The sequence below is a fragment of the Leucopleurus acutus genome, assembly GCF_964270905.1.
Source record: "Leucopleurus acutus genome assembly, chromosome: 15".
Lineage (NCBI taxonomy): Eukaryota > Metazoa > Chordata > Mammalia > Artiodactyla > Delphinidae > Leucopleurus > Leucopleurus acutus.
The window spans coordinates 77910705-77926630 of NC_139157.1; the positions used below are offsets into that span (position 1 = coordinate 77910705).

At 37.5% G+C, this 15926-nt stretch overlaps 1 protein-coding gene across 1 annotated transcript in view; it reads left to right on the forward strand.

Annotated features, from left to right (window-relative positions):
* Positions 1–15926, forward strand: part of COL12A1 (collagen type XII alpha 1 chain) — a 110674-nt gene that overhangs the window by 19881 nt on the left and 74867 nt on the right. The window contains exons 11-13 of the mRNA XM_082855683.1: positions 977–1249; positions 2876–3148; positions 11705–11977. Of these exons, the coding sequence (XP_082711809.1) occupies positions 977–1249; positions 2876–3148; positions 11705–11977 (819 nt within the window). The remainder of the gene's footprint in view (positions 1–976; positions 1250–2875; positions 3149–11704; positions 11978–15926) is intronic.

Genomic DNA, 15926 nt, shown 5'->3' on the forward strand with positions numbered 1-15926 from the left:
CAAAATTACACATTAATTAAATTTCAGAGCCAGTATTCAAATCCATCAGTTTTGTTTTGACTAATTTAGTCTTTTTCCTTGCCATATTAAATGAATCATGGATGTAAGTCTGCCACCTGCCATTTCTTTCTTTTCTTGAGATAGACAACTCCTTTTTCCCTGGAGTGGTCTATGGATGTGTTGGACATTTAGATAAACTTGTAATTGTATGTGAGGTGCATGCAGATCTATTGCACTGTGGTTTTACCCCAGTAGATTTAGTTCATCTCTCCTGACTGTGTTGTCCATATGAACAATTTGCTTCTTAAACAAAAAGGTCATTAAACCACAAAATCAAATGATGTTCTCATGTGGGCTTAACGAAAATTTCATTTAAGACTGAGTGTGTGGATGTTACTTACATTGTAGTTTAACCTCGGGATTTAGATTCAACTAGCATTCATTAGGTGCCTACAGTGTATTTGGTGTAACACATGTATGGTCTAATTATTCTCAAGGCAAATGACTGTGCAGATAACAAAATGAATTGTGGGACTGATTGGATAAGAGAGTTTGTTCAAGTGGGTAAATGTGGTAGACCTGGGTGTTAGGTATTATCTTCCTACTTTTGTGAGAAAATCTAGTAAGGGTGGAAGCCTTGTTACTTATGTTTGAAGAAACAGATTGTTTTTATTTTTGAATTTTATGTCAACATTAATTTACAATTTAATAGGGTATTTATGATATTAAAAGTTTACTGTTATATACCTCTTTATTTGATTAAAAAGTTGACAGTACTTCTTTTCTTTCTGGGTATCATGGAGTGTTTGCTCTTTCAGAATCTAGTTAATATCTGGCTAAATGCATGCAGGAACCAGGATGTTTGTCAAAAAACTGCTCATGGATTTGCTGAGAGAAATGCTGTAACTTAGTGATCAAAAACTAGTGTTTTATTTTTCACATAAAATCAGTCAACTTACTATTTTTTAAATTTCAGTAAAAGGAGCACCTCGAAACCTAAAGGTGACAGATGAGACTACAGATAGCTTTAAAATTACCTGGACTCAGGCTCCGGGGAGAGTCTTAAGGTATCGAATTATCTATAGACCAGTTGCTGGTGGAGAAAGCAAAGAGGTTACCAGCCCAGCCAATCAGAGGAGGAGAACGCTGGAGAACCTGACTCCAGACACAAAATATGAAGTATCTGTAATTCCTGAATATTTCTCAGGATCTGGCTCTCCGTTGACTGGAAATGCAGCCACTGAAGAAGGTAGAGGAAATATGCTCATCATTTGGTAACAACTGAAATCTTAGACTGTAGGAGCAGCTTTGGACAACTATGCAGATGCTATGAGCCATGAGACACTTCGTCTCAATTATCTGAGTATCCTCGATGGTAGTCCTATTAGACTTGACTTACTCAGATGTTTGACTTACTCATGACAGCATTTATTGGTGTCAAAAGAACCTGAATGCTATGAGATGGTCCAAATATTCTTTTAAAATAATATTATTAAATATTCTAATATAAACTGAAGGATGAAGGGATTAAAAATCAAACCATTATGTACCATTGAGAGGGATTACATATCGTTTCTTCAGGAAGATTTAAGAATATTAACATGTTTTTATTTAAATGGAATGGTTAGGCTCCTAGGATAGATTCTGATATTAGTTGCAAATTATTAATATGTAATGTGTGGTTTCATTGAGGAAAATTAAGACACTCTTAATTTTCATTTTATTCCTTATCTGTAATGTTTTTTAAAAATAATAATAACTACACATTAGCAATAATGAAGTTATTAAGCAACTATTTGTATCAGGTTCTGTGCAAAGAGCTTTTCATATATTATCTCATTTAATCCCTGCATAGAATCTATGAAGTTGTTACTTTTTTATCATAGTTCTACAAAAAAATTGAGGCCAAGGGAACTAAATAATAGCTCAGAGTCATGTTGCTCATAAGTGGTGAATCTGAGTTTGTGGACTTTCTTGCCCTTGTGCAGACAGTCACGTTCTAGCTGGGCCTGCGTCACTACTTCCCTCCTGGTGCAGCCTAGCTAATTAGCCTCTCCCACAGAGACACTTTCTCTTTCCACCTGCTTTCTTCCTCCTCTCTTCCCTCTGGGAAGTCACTTCTCTTTCCCTCTTTCCAGTTGGGGACCTAGGGCTCTTTGTGCCAGCCACCAGAAAAAGACCCAATGATGCTTCATCTTTCTATTTTCTGGAGTTAAAGTGGCTGGAGATGTGTGCCTGGTGGGGAGAGTCATAGACTTGGGTGCCTTGAGACCCTTCAGAGACCACATGGCCACTCTACCAGGAAAGGCATGAAAAGCCAAACGTAGTTGCAAAGAGATGGGCAGCCCTTGAGTTTTATCCAAGACTTGACCTCACTTGGGCTGTTTCCTCTTATATATTTTTTTCTAGGGATGGCATTATTTTTATCATTTATCATTTTTATCACATTGGTGTATTTCATGGCCATCACATTTAGACGTTCATAGCATTATGCTAACAAACCTTTTTATTGATAATTTCTTAGTAGAGTTAAAATCTCCATTGTGATACTAGTCAGCAGGTATACATTTTATAGTGCTTTGTTCCACTTTTAGCGAAAACATTGAAGTTTTTACATGAAAGATTCTAACATGAAAGACCTTAGAATGTGTAAATACAGAAGAGGAGTTAGATGGCTTTTGCTTTGTTTCTACTGACACATAGGGACCAATTTAGAGATGCTTAAACTCTTCTGGCTAGTCAATAGTTATGATAGCCATAATCTCACCTAGGATATAAATTTGATTTCATACGTATATATATAAAGCAACAAAGTGTATTTTAAGTCATTTTATTAAATAATGAGTTTTGATGTTGTTGTTATTTTTTAATGAAGTTAGAGGGAACCCAAGAGATTTAAGAGTTTCTGACCCTACGACATCAACTATGAAATTATCTTGGACTGGGGCACCAGGAAAAGTGAAACGGTATCTCGTCACATACACCCCCGTGGCAGGAGGCGAGACTCAAGAGGTCACTGTGAAGGGAGACACAGCCAATACTGTCCTGAGAGGATTAAACGAAGGGACACAGTATGCCTTATCTGTGACGGCCTTGTACGCGTCCGGGGCTGGAGATGCCCTTTTTGGAGAAGGGGCAACGCTTGAAGGTAATTACTGTCATATTGTATAGAAATCCCTGAGCTTGCTTGCGATCGCATTTAGGGAGCTTAAAATGTTTTCAGAGAATGAAATCTGGGAGTGTGTGATCCTTTTTCTTAAAAGGAATTTGTATTGAAAAATAAGTAGTCATAAAACTGCCTCTTATTCAGAGACGTAGAATGTAAGCTACTGAAACAATTAAATTTGGTTGGGGAGAAGTGTATTGGGGAGCTGAGTGCATGGTAAGGCCGTAGAAATGTGTCTGCAATGCCATGGGCTGGTTAAATGGAGAATAGGTGTGTGACACTTGGGTGGGAAGGGGCCTTGGGAAACATTTGCGGAGGAAGAGGGTTTGGATTGCCCAAGGTAACACAGCTGCTGTCATCACCCAGGAGCAGGCGGAAACCTTTTTTGACTCTCAGCCTCTTTTCATGCACCATGCATATAAGCATTCATAATAGCTTGAAAAATGTGAGAATCCAAGTTACTGTCTATTTGTTTTCTAAATGATCTCTAAAGTTCTGTTCAGTGTTAGAAGTTCAAAGTTAATGCAGTACTTAGTGAGAACCATGGAGACCGGAGCTGTTTCCTTGGTTCTCTGGAGTTCATTGTCAGAGGCCTGCATATTTCTTAGGCTCTTTTGAACTATAATGGCAGCTTAGATTTGACTCACCACAACCACAAAGTAAGTCCTGTGTGAGAGAAGATACAAATGTAACTTAACCACAATGAGAATAGATTGTAGTGTTAAAAAGAATTATCCGTGGATGGTTACAATGATGACTCAGTTCCATAGTTGGGGGCCTAAATGGGAGATCAGGTATAGCTTTCCTTTTGTTATCACCATCTTTTCTATGACTTATTTAAAATAATTGTAGGAAGAAAATAAATCCGAAGTATCTTTTGTAATGTGAGATCACAGTGACATTAGGCAAAATGTCCATCAAATTTAGTGGATCCAGGAGCTTGGAGGACTGTATATGTTATGATTGACAGGGACGAGGCCTACAAGAGGCAGTTTTGATTAAAACGTCAAGACTTAGTCAAGAAATAAGAACAGATAGACAAAAACATTCTAATCAAAATTCTATCTCTAATAGTCATCAAGAGTTTAAGTCCACTACTCTGTGAGATTTATTATTAGAAGAGGATTTAAACGAAAGATTAAATATCAGTGTGTAAAGTACTGATTATCAGAAGAGTCCTGGTTTGGCTACCTTGCCATGTGACTTTGAAATAATCCCTTAACCCTGCTGAGCCTCAGTTTACCCATCTATAAAGAGGGGATGACCACTGTTCCCCCTTCCTCCCAGACTTACTGTGGAGATCAAATGGGAGAATGTAAGTGAAACGCTTTGGCAACTCTAAATAAAATACTCCTCGTATATGAAATTCATCAAGGGGAAACAACATTCACTTTAGAACTGATATCTAAAAATACAGCTTTTGTAAGTATTTCAAAGATATTGATTGGTTACTCTAAAGTTTTGAAAATAATTAGAGGAATGGAAATTGCCTTAATTACGGAGACATAATCCAAACAACAAAAGCATGTGATCTTTACATCTGGGGCAACATTCAGAATTTCTGAGAAGATTGTCCTTTTCTTTTGACCTTTGAAGTTCTCTTTCTCATGTGCTTTCTACAGGCTGTCAACGTAGATTATTCATAGGATTTTTTAAGGATCAACTTTTGAGCTTTCATTTTTTTTTTTTTTTGTGCTACGCGGGCCTCTCACTGCTGTGGCCTCTCCCGCTGCGGAGCACAGGCTCCGGACGCGCAGGCCCAGCGGCCATGGCTCACGGGCCCAGCCGCCCCGCGGCATGTGGGATCTTCCCGGACCGGGGCACGAACCCGTGTCCCCTGCATCGGCAGGCGGACTCTCAACCACTGCGCCACCAGGGAAGCCCTGAGCTTTCATTTTTATAGAATAGTTGGAGATTATATTTGCGAACATTTCTCCCTTATAAAGGATATCTTAGAAATAATGTAATAGTTTTACTTCTGCTTGTACCTTTTAACCTGCTCAAATTCTGCATTTCTTACTTTAAAAATATATTTATATTCAGTCAAAAATCTTGATTCTAAAGATTAAGGCATCTTTACTAAGAATAATGTATTACCAATTTTTAGAAGGTAAGATGCACATTTTAACTTAACAGCAAACATATACTACTGGGTGATGATTTTTCTAGGCCAGGTGTGTAGCTAAACTGTTTATAATTTTATGCCTTTGCGCATGTGGTATAGAAAATCTAACAACTTGTATGCATGTGTGAGTGTGCACACACACGTATCTGATCAGAAATAATCTCGACGGGAGATGCACAGGTAGTAAAATAAATTAAAAAATTACTGTTTCCCATTCCCTGAGAAGGAGGAAAGCTAGATGATGTGCAAGTTCCCTTTAAAAATATAGTTAATTCATAACTAAATTGTAAGAGTAGATTTTTTTTCCATTGACACCAAAGCTCTTTACTATAGTGAAGGATTAGAGAAATGGCTACCAGCCTGATTTTATTAACATATTTATCTCATTGCACCATGTGTGGTAAACTTGAGGAATATGTGAAAGCATAGTTGTGACTAAGTGAAAATAATAGAAGGTTTTTGCCCCTGGTTATTCTATTTCATTTTATTATATTAACCTAGCCAAATCCACATACCATATACAGGAATAGAATATGATGGTAAATGCAGGGAATGGAAAGCCCAGAAACAGAGCCAGGCAACTGCTTTTGAGGGTTGCTGTTTTTCTAATCTGTTTTTCTCTGGGGAGAGGAGGTGGTTAGAGCAGACCTTGAAGGAATGTTTCTTCCGTCCAGTGGCATGGCTCAGCCAGCACGGGCATTCTGTGGGTTGAAAACTGTATAGATTGACTGAAGTGCATTCTATTCAATTAAAAAAGAATGAAAAAAAATAATTAGTGTGGTCTACAACCATCCCTAACTTGAATCTGTTTCCTAGTGCTTTCTTGAAATGTCGCCAATGATCAGAAAATTCCCCTGTCCCTGGAAGAGAGATTTATTAGCATTGGCGTTGGGGAAGTTCATGGTTGGCCCCAGTACTGTATGAAACAGAATCACAAAGGCAGAGTTCATTACCATTTCAAATCCAAACTTCGGAGGGATCTGAGCACAAACTATTAGGTTTGATTAACATTGTTTCTTTCTCCTGTTGTTGTTAAAGTGGGTTTAATGTAATTACTAAAACAATGCTGTACATGTAAATGAACTTTAAGTCTTGAAAGAACTTTTGGTTGTCACTGTTAGTGTTTACAGAGAGGCAAACCTGCCCTTATAAACCTCGAAATGAATAATGCCCATTTTAATTCAGAGATTTACCACAAGTGAATGAAAATTTCAGTTTTGGAATAATACAGTTCTTTTATTTTTGAGTGTGTTTTTTGGCTATGGAAAAGATGATTTTTTTCAGAATTTCCTTTGTTTCAGTTGCCATAGCAACTCTCCAGTGTCCTACACATGAATGGCTTCCTATACATCAAACCAGGCTAACTCAGCTGACATTCTGTTACAATGAGGTTTTTAGCACATCACAGGAAGTCTTCTGCAAGATGTTGAGTGACATGGGGCCCCTCCAAGATGGACTAAATAAGGCCTCTATGTTATCCTAGATTTACTGCTGTCTCATAATTTGAAAAATCATACATTCTGGGTATAACAACTCTGATGTTTCCAGGGAACTTTAGCACAATCACCAAACAGTAATTCATATTTTCTTTTCTGCACATCAATGGCTTATCAGAGAAAAATCTGTATTACATCAGAGAGGTGACACTTAACGGAAGAAATCTCACCCGGGCTTTGAGGTTGAAGGTCCATTTAATTGTTTAGGGGTTTTATAGAACTATGTGCTGCTTAAAGTAATTAAGTTAACTGATCAATAGTGAACTTTGTCCTTTGGAATGGTGACTCCAAGTCGTTGGTTGTAAATCAAGTGTGTTTCCACATGAACGTTATCCAGAGCAGGTCTTCTGTATTCTGCTGTGGAAAGTTGGATGACTCTGAGCTGAGCTCTAACGGAAAAGACAACTTGATTCAGAAGAGGGTTTACATTACATTTTCAATTTAACTTCTATTTTTGAAAGTGGTATGTGAAACTCAATGAAAGCCGGCTGGAACAATCTATAAGGTGAAAATAGAGTTTCATTTCATAATGATTAATATTTCAGTTATCATCATTGGCTAATTTGTGTATAATTATATTTGAATTGGATGACGATTTGCTTTTTAGAAAGCAAATGGAAAAGAGCTGAGGAAATGTAGGAAAGTGACTTAAATGAGGCCTTAGTTCTTTGGCCTCATCTGTGGAAAAAGTAGAATCAACCCCTTGTGGATGTTCAGATCATGAGAAATGCACCTGTCTAATTACTTGTCTCAGCAGCACAGAGATGCATGCACGCAGGCACCGGAAATGATGCCTTTTGAATATATGTGAGTATGTTCTGTAATCAGATCAGAAATACTGAGTATCAAAATTTCAAAAACTGATGAATTTTGTTTGTTTAAATTTATGACAGAAAAGCATTGTTATTCCTTGCATCTATCCTGGTACTATACTGGGCAGAACAGAGTAGAAAGGAGAACTATTGAGAAGGAATCAAAGGAATAGAGATGAAGGAATGCCGTCATTGCAGAAGATGACTTGTTTGAAACGATTGCCGGAAATTCTATTCCCAGAGGTAAAAGTAATATGCAAAGTGCAGGCATATGGTTCAGAACAGCAGAAAACAAGTACCATGAGATTAAATTATTGAAAACAATGTCACTTAGGTAAAAAACATTAACAAACCCAAACATCATAAAACATATATTTGTAAGTCTTGGGGCAAAGGGAGAAGAGGAACTCAAAACAGGGGAGCCTTTGCTGGTGCAGAAGTGGGTCCACGTTTGGGGAAACGTTGAGACAAAGTGGCAAAAAGTCTCCTGGAGTTGGTTTCTGCTCACTGCCACTGTTTCTATGTCTTCCCCTTTTGAAGAATGGTAACCTTTGCTGGACAGAGGCTATATACTGGTCTTCTTACATCTTTCTTATTCCTCTCTCTTTCCTCTTCCTTCCCAGGTACACTAAAAAGAGACTCTCGCAAACCCTCTCCAAGCCAAATAATCTCTTTCTGTAGCTACTGATGTCCGAAGTTCCATAGTTTGAGGACAAAACCTCCAATTCAATATATTAAACCAAAGCAAATGCCTGGCTAGGTAACCCTTGGGTCAAACCTCATTCACAGGAAAATGTGATCAACGCTTGAAGAAGAAGCATGCATTGAGAGCCTTTTGACGCAGGATAGAGGGGAGGAGACAGCGGTGAACATCCCACTCATGTTATGGGATGGGAAGGGTGTGATGAGAGGCTTCAGTCGACTTTTCCGTTCTCCGAGGGTCAGCCTTGGGCACGTGCCACTACCTAAAGAGTGACTTGTGTGTGGCCATAGACCCATGCGATATAGACACCATCCCGCCGTCCCACACAGCGTCCCTGTGTCCGCCAATTTTGACCAGCTTTGCTTTAATCCCACCGGCCTTTATTTCACCACACCTGTCTCTCATTTCAGAGTGAGAGCGAGTGTGAGGGTTCCTTCCCACACTGACCAAACAACTTCCAAATGAAAGCCCCCAAATGAGAAAAGGGTAGAGGATCGTGGAGGAATTAGGATCACAGAGGAGATTGAAAGGATTTTTAGAAAGCATCAGGGCTCAGGCACATCTCCAGATACTCCAATTTAATCGACCTGGGCATGGCCGAGCCTTTAGCTGTCTGGGTGATTCTGTGTATCTGATCAGGTCCAGTCCAATTATTGCATTGCTGAGGGTCCCAGGGCCCCAGGAGGTGACGGCCTGCTCACCAGGTCCCCAGACCAGCTTGGCCATTTGGCAGCCTGCCAGTCATATCACAGGGTGAACTCAACTGCTGCTTTTCTTGTAAGTTAATATTTGGCCAAGCCAAGTTTCCATTTTTTAAAACTTCAAGGGTTATAGGTCTGATAAAATAGACTTGTCACGAGTACATCCTATTCTCAAGATTCTTGGGTGTAGTGCAACAGCTGGAAAACCCAACTCCCCCGCTTTTTGGAGCAAAACTGTTTTTCAATGCATTTGACAACAGTATAAACTTAATATTTAGGATTATTTTTATCAAATTGACTGATTGACATAACAAGAAACCCATTGAAGCAGTTTATCTGTTCCATCTTGGCTTCTGATTTGAGGTGTCTTTTTTCTTTCTTTGGGTTCCATATTTCTTTGTCATGAACGTGCAGTGTTGCAGTACCAGTGCCTGCCAGTAATGCCTTTATGCACGAGGCAGAAACTATAATTTTCTGAGGATGTTTTTCTGTAAATTTACTGAGAATTTACTTAGTGTTCACTTGAATTAGTGTTGTCATGCCATTAACTGGAACTCAGGAATGTTTTTCAGCTAATATTTTATTTGAATCTTAAAAAGTGGTTTTACAGATTCTTTCCAGGATGTTGACAAACCTTGCAAAGGCCTTTACTGCAGTTTTACTAATATTTTGTTCTAGCTTTCCAGGTCTTGAGAGTGTTAACATAGTTGATTAAAATCCATGGGAATACATGTCTCGTGAGCTAGGCTTCTTTTGTTTGTAGCCCAGAAGTATCTTTGTGAATGTATTTTTGCTTCAACCACAGTTCCCTTCCTATTATTTTTCTCACAGTGAAATCATTAACCTGTGTTTGTGAGATTGATGTCGTGTTGCCATGGAAATAAACAATGTCACAAATTCGGTGCTATAGAAAGTAGGGAGAAAAACAGGCTGAGAAGCATAACCTTTGGGAAAACTAGAAACTAAAATTATTGTTTGTAAATTACTGCAGTGTTAATTTGGAAGATAATTCCCATGTTCTAAGCTAACTTTGTCTTATACTTTTCGGGAATGTTATTAATGCAGCTCGTTAGCTCACTTAATTTCAGAATCACTTTCAAGTACTTTCAAGTATTATTTCACCACAGTTGTTGCTAACTGCAACTTAGGAAATTTAAGTGAAGAGGCACATATGAAAAAAGGATGTAGTGTATGTCAAGCAGAGGAAACATGCTGCAGATTTAAAACTTAGAGACCAGTAGTTGCGCTATCGATGATCAAAACAAGTAAAAAGCAAAAAAACAAACCCAACAACCAAGTCAAACCCAACCCAACCCAACACAACCAAAGAAACAGTTTGTTTATGTTCCTGTAAATAGAGAAGATGTAAAGATGTGTGACCATTTAAGTAGCAAATACAATTAAAGAAGACCTTCAAATGAAGATTAACCTCAAGTACTGGGGGAAATAAGTCAGTATGTTCTTGAAAATAAATACTCTAGGTTGCAGTGAAATATGTAACTAATTTCCCTCCAGAGATGAGATGTCCTGTCAGCAGTTGAAGTTATTTATAATGGAGTTAGAATTTTCCATTTCATCTTGGGGTCTGGTAGGATGCCCAGCTCCCATTTTATTTATTTTTCCCTCTGTAATCTACCATATATGATAGTGTTTTGTCCACTAAGATTTCTTTTTCATTTACTCTTATCGTTATGTACTGAAATTTAAATAATTATGAGTATTTTAAAGATATTCATTTTTACTCTGATTCAAGTGAAATAACAGTCTTCAACATTCTTGTAGCAGCATTATATATCATTTTCTTGAATACACAACAATTACTGGTAAAATGCATGCTGTAGAAGCAGATAGTTTTATATTTATGTCATACTGTGGCATAAACCCTAGTAAAGGTAGCCAATATAAAGTGACCTGTATATTTATCGTACATTTAAATTATGGAAAGTTAGGGTTTTATTGGTAGACATCTGTGTCTCCTATTAAGTCAAGGTTGCTGTATTTTTCCGTTTGGGTTGTACTTTTTTTTTAAATGAGAGAGCCAAAATTTAGCAGCAAGCATTTTCGATCGGCTAGAACAAGTGGTGTGTTTTATTTTGATGACTAATTGCTTTTAGATTTTCCAGAAGAATTGGTGGTTTTTAGTTTCCTTAGGGTTAAGCTATAATTAAAATTTTGCATTTCTGCTCTTTTAGCTTTGTGAATAGAGTTTCCCCCCCAAAAAAATTGTTGGAATTAAGATTTGCAAGTGATATGAGATTGTTGGAGTTACTGGAAGTGGTATGTTGAAACTGAGCTTATTTAAATAAGATAAGAGAAGAAAATGATGGTGAAGAAGTAAAGATCTTTGTGCACAATAAGGAGAACTGAACTGTAAAATTTGGGGATTTAGATGCTTTTTTTTCCTTTGGAATTGTTTTTTAGGCACATACTTCTTCATATTTCGATGCCATTCTTGTCCTGAAGGACATTTCAGTCTGATTGGACATATGGGGGCCAGGGTGATAGGCAGGAATCAGGTATAATTCTAAAGTTTAATCCCATCTTCTGTTCCACTGACAGAATAGGACAGACAGCTTAGAAGGAAGAAATGGGCAACTTTAGACAAATTGACTCCAGCAAATCAGGATGTCTACTAGGATGAAGGAGTATTTACATGTATAGTAGACATTAAAAAATGATCCCCCTTTCATTTCTATTCTAGAGCGTGGTTCACCTCAGCATTTGATTACTAAAGATATCACCGACACATCAATTGGCGCTTACTGGACGTCTGCTCCAGGAATGGTTCGTGGTTACAGGGTCTCTTGGAAATCGATGTATGATGATATTGAGGCTGGAGAGAAGAGTCTTCCTGGAGATGCAATTCATACTATCATAGAAAATCTGCAGCCAGAGACCAAATACAGAGTTTCAGTATTTGCAATTTACAGTAGCGGAGAAGGAGAACCTTTGAGTGGAGAAGCCACAACTGAATGTAGGTAACAGTCCGAGGGGGTTTGAGTGTGTTGGTGCTACCTAATAGCTATCAGCTCATCATAACTGCTTGCAGTTTTTCCTTATATGACAAATGGGGACTCAAAAATTAGGACCTTTAATGAATGTGGTTTAAATTCAGGTTTGTTTTGTATCTAAAATTATATCAAAGTCTGAAATATTGAATCCCTTCCAACTACCTACACAGTTGACCCTTGAACAATGTGAGGGTTAATCTGAGTACAGTGTATAGTCAGCTCTGCTTATCTGAGCTTCCTCTGCATCTCAGGAAAAAGCCAACCTCAGATCATGTAGTCCTGTAGCATTTGCTAGTGAAAAAAATCCGTGTATAAGTGGACCCTCGAAGTTCAAAACTTCATTGTTCAAAGGTGAACTGTGTTTGTCTCTCTCTCAGTCTCTCTCTCTCTCTTTTTTTTTTCTCGTGGAAAAAAGAAGCTCGGCTAGTATAAAGATCAGAAGCTATGGAGACAAAGAAAATTCAGGCACATTTATAACTATATTACCTTGGGCAAGCTCTGGAACCTTCTTTGAGCCTCAGTTTCCTAATGTGTAGAATGCAGCCTCAGATTGTCTTGAGGATTAAATGAAATAACAGTGGGCAAAGCACCAAGCATAGTGCCTGGCTACTTCGAGAAGGTTGATGAATGACGTGGCTACTGAGACTAGGATTGTCTCAATATGATACGATATGATACATCCAAGACTAATCCTAGGGAGGCTAAGTCAAGTCTACTCAGGTTTCTGGAGGCTAAAATTGACCTTAATCTCATTAATATTCTTTCTTGTGAAAAATTTTGAATCACCCTCTCATCATTTATTATCAGGTGGCTAGTGAGAGGCATGTCGGTATTTCTCAATTGTCCTTCCTAAAAAGTAATTTGTTAAGGATGGGCATTTCTAAGTATGTATAGGAGAAAAGTTTATTCCTATTGCTTGGGAGGATTTTAGGAAAAGGGGAAAGATTGGGGCACTCTTGCATTTCCTTTTATTAGAAAGAGTTGGAGGAAAGGGGTGGTTTTTCTGCCAAAGGAGGAGAGAGGGAAACACCATGAGCAATTTCAATGAAGTCCTGTATCCGGATTTTAGGTTGTCCTTAAATGAAAGTCTTTTGGTCTGAGTTCTCTGAGGAATTCATCTTTTTTTTTTTTTTTAAATCACTGGCAAACTCAGTTGGATATGTCTAAGCTTAAATCTGTGTCAAAATTAACTGGATTAAAAAAATCAAACTCCTGATAGGAGATTTAAATACAGGAAAGGGCACATTTCTCGGATAGTCACATGATTGGTTTCCATGGTAGTGATTGAAATCTTGTGTCTGAATATATTGGCTGATATAGTTTAAGAAGCTGGCCCAAATTCATCTCTATTTCTGGTAAATATTCACTTGTTGTAAAGAGAAGCCATGTTGTAAACTTAGGCCACATATGACACATCTAGCTAAATTTATTTGTAGGAGTGAAGATACAATTCACGTGGCTGAGAAATTATCAAAATTTATATATTTAGAGGGAAACTTTTCCCAAAGATTCTCCTCCATCATTTCTTCTTGTGAAAAGATTGAATCTTCAGATATTTATTTGGGATTTAAAATCTCCCCAAGGATATGTTTTCGTCCAAAGCAAGTATGTTAGCAGAAATCCTAGATAAATTTTCATCTCTAAGAAGCTGAGCATCTAAGAAATTTTCACTATTTCTTGGCTAATTGATTGATTTAGAGGTGAGTGAACAGAAAAGCCTCTTTCTAACTATGAGCATACTAGGCAGCAATGAAAGTACATTTTCTAGAGGGTATGCCAGCTGCTCAAACAGCTAGGCAAGTAAGATGGAAGACAGGAACCTTTCTTTGTTCTACTACCATTTTGTTGTTGTGTTTTGCTTTGCTCTCTTTGTGGAAAGTGAGGTAGTTTAGAAAGTACTTTGAGAAATCTGCGTCAGGCGTCGCATATTCAGGTGGTGGATGAGTCCTAAATGGTGCGGATAACTGGGTCGAGTCACTGGGTCATGCTCTTAGAGTTTCTTATAAACTTCCAAGGAGACATTTTGGAAATATTTTCAGGAAATATTTTCTGTTTTCACCTGACACTCAGAGGCATGGTATGCAGACTGTTGATACAATGAAAACCATGAATTGTGGCTAGAAAGCCAGCAGATGGGAAACTTTCTACTGGCCCTCCAATTATGGCAGCTGGTTTAGCAGAGGTACAGTGGGTGTTGGAAGGCATCTTGTGCGAGTTGCTAAAACATGAAAAGAACTTAGAGTGGGAGTATTAACAGCTTTTTATGGCATGTGGCATACCTGTGAATGGAGTGAAAAATCTTGCTTTTTCCTTATGGGAAGCCAACAAGGATTTTTTTTCCCTCCTTAAAATCCAAAGTTTCCCATTAAAGCTAAGATGAGATATGTTGGACTTTATTTAGCTTCAATTCCTCTATTTTAAAGAATCAATTAAAAATCAGGAATACAGTTGAGATCCTTGAAGCATTTCAAGGTATGAAGTACAATATTTGACTCTTATTAACATATTTCAATTTGGGAATATTTTAAAGTTTGGGATCCCACTCTTTTGGGGACATAGGTTTCTTTTTAGATCAATACTTATAAGATTTAAATGTCCATTTTTCTCAATTCTGAGTTGTATGAAATTGGTTTGAGAAATTTGTGTAAGGGAGAGATGTCCTTTTCCACTGAACAAAAGTTGAAGAGATGGAAACAAGAGGTCAGAAAACATATTTTAGCAGAACTCTTTCTAGAAAAGTGTTAGACACACATTGATTTATTCAACATTTGTAACAAATAGATTGTTCTGTGTACTATTCTTTCCCATACTCTTTCCAAAATCCTATGTAAGGTCATTACATTTTTTGTTTGAAAATATATATTTTTTCTTTTAATAGTTCACTTACCTGGAGAATAGTAATAAAGAATTGAGGATTAACTAAATAAATTTTAATATTTCCAGAAAGTAATGGAATTGGCTGAGAATTCTCTTTCTTTTTTTTTTTTTTTAACATCTTTATTGGGGTATAATTGCTTTACAATGGTGTGTTAGTTTCTGCTTTATAACAAAGTAAATCAGTTATACATATACATATGTTCCCATATCTCTTCCCTCTTGCGTCTCCCTCCCTCCCACCCTCCCTCTCTTACTTTCTTTAAACCCTAAAATTAAAAAATTGCAACCAATATACTCTTAGTTGAAATTATACTTGCATCTTTCAGAAAACTAATTTATAACCATATATTGAATTTCTTTACCTATTTCGTCATTCTTACCTTTGCCCTCTGTACATAACATATCTTTTGCTTATATGGCTACTGTCAAGATTTTCTTTTTATACTGATTTTAAGTAATTTGCTTATGATGTGCCTTGGTGTAGTTTTTTCATGTTTCTTGTGCTTCGGGTTCATTGAAATTGTTGGATCTGTGGGTTTATAGTTTTATAAAATTTGAAAATATTCAGGCCATTATTTCTTCAAATATTTTATTTATTGCCCCCCACTTTCTTCAGATACTCTGGTTCTACATGTACTCGTCTGCTTGAAGTTATCACAAAGCTCACTGCTGTGCTGTTCAGTTTGTCAATCTTTTCTCTTTTCTTGTGTTTCATTTTATTTTTATTTATTTATTTAAAAATATTTATTTATTTAATTTATTTATTTGGTTGCACCAGGTCTTAGTTGCAGCACGTGGGCTCCTTAGATGTGGCACATGAACTCTTAGTTGCGGCATGCATGTGGGATCTAGGTTCCTGACCAGGGATCAAAGCCAGGCCCCCTGCATTGGGAGCACGGAGTCTTATCCACTGCACCACCAGGGAGGTCCCTTGTGTTTCATTTTAGATAGTTTCTATTATCATGTCATCAAGTTCGCTAATTTTTTTCCTGCAATTTCTAATCTGCTCTTAATACCACCCTGTGCATGTTTCAT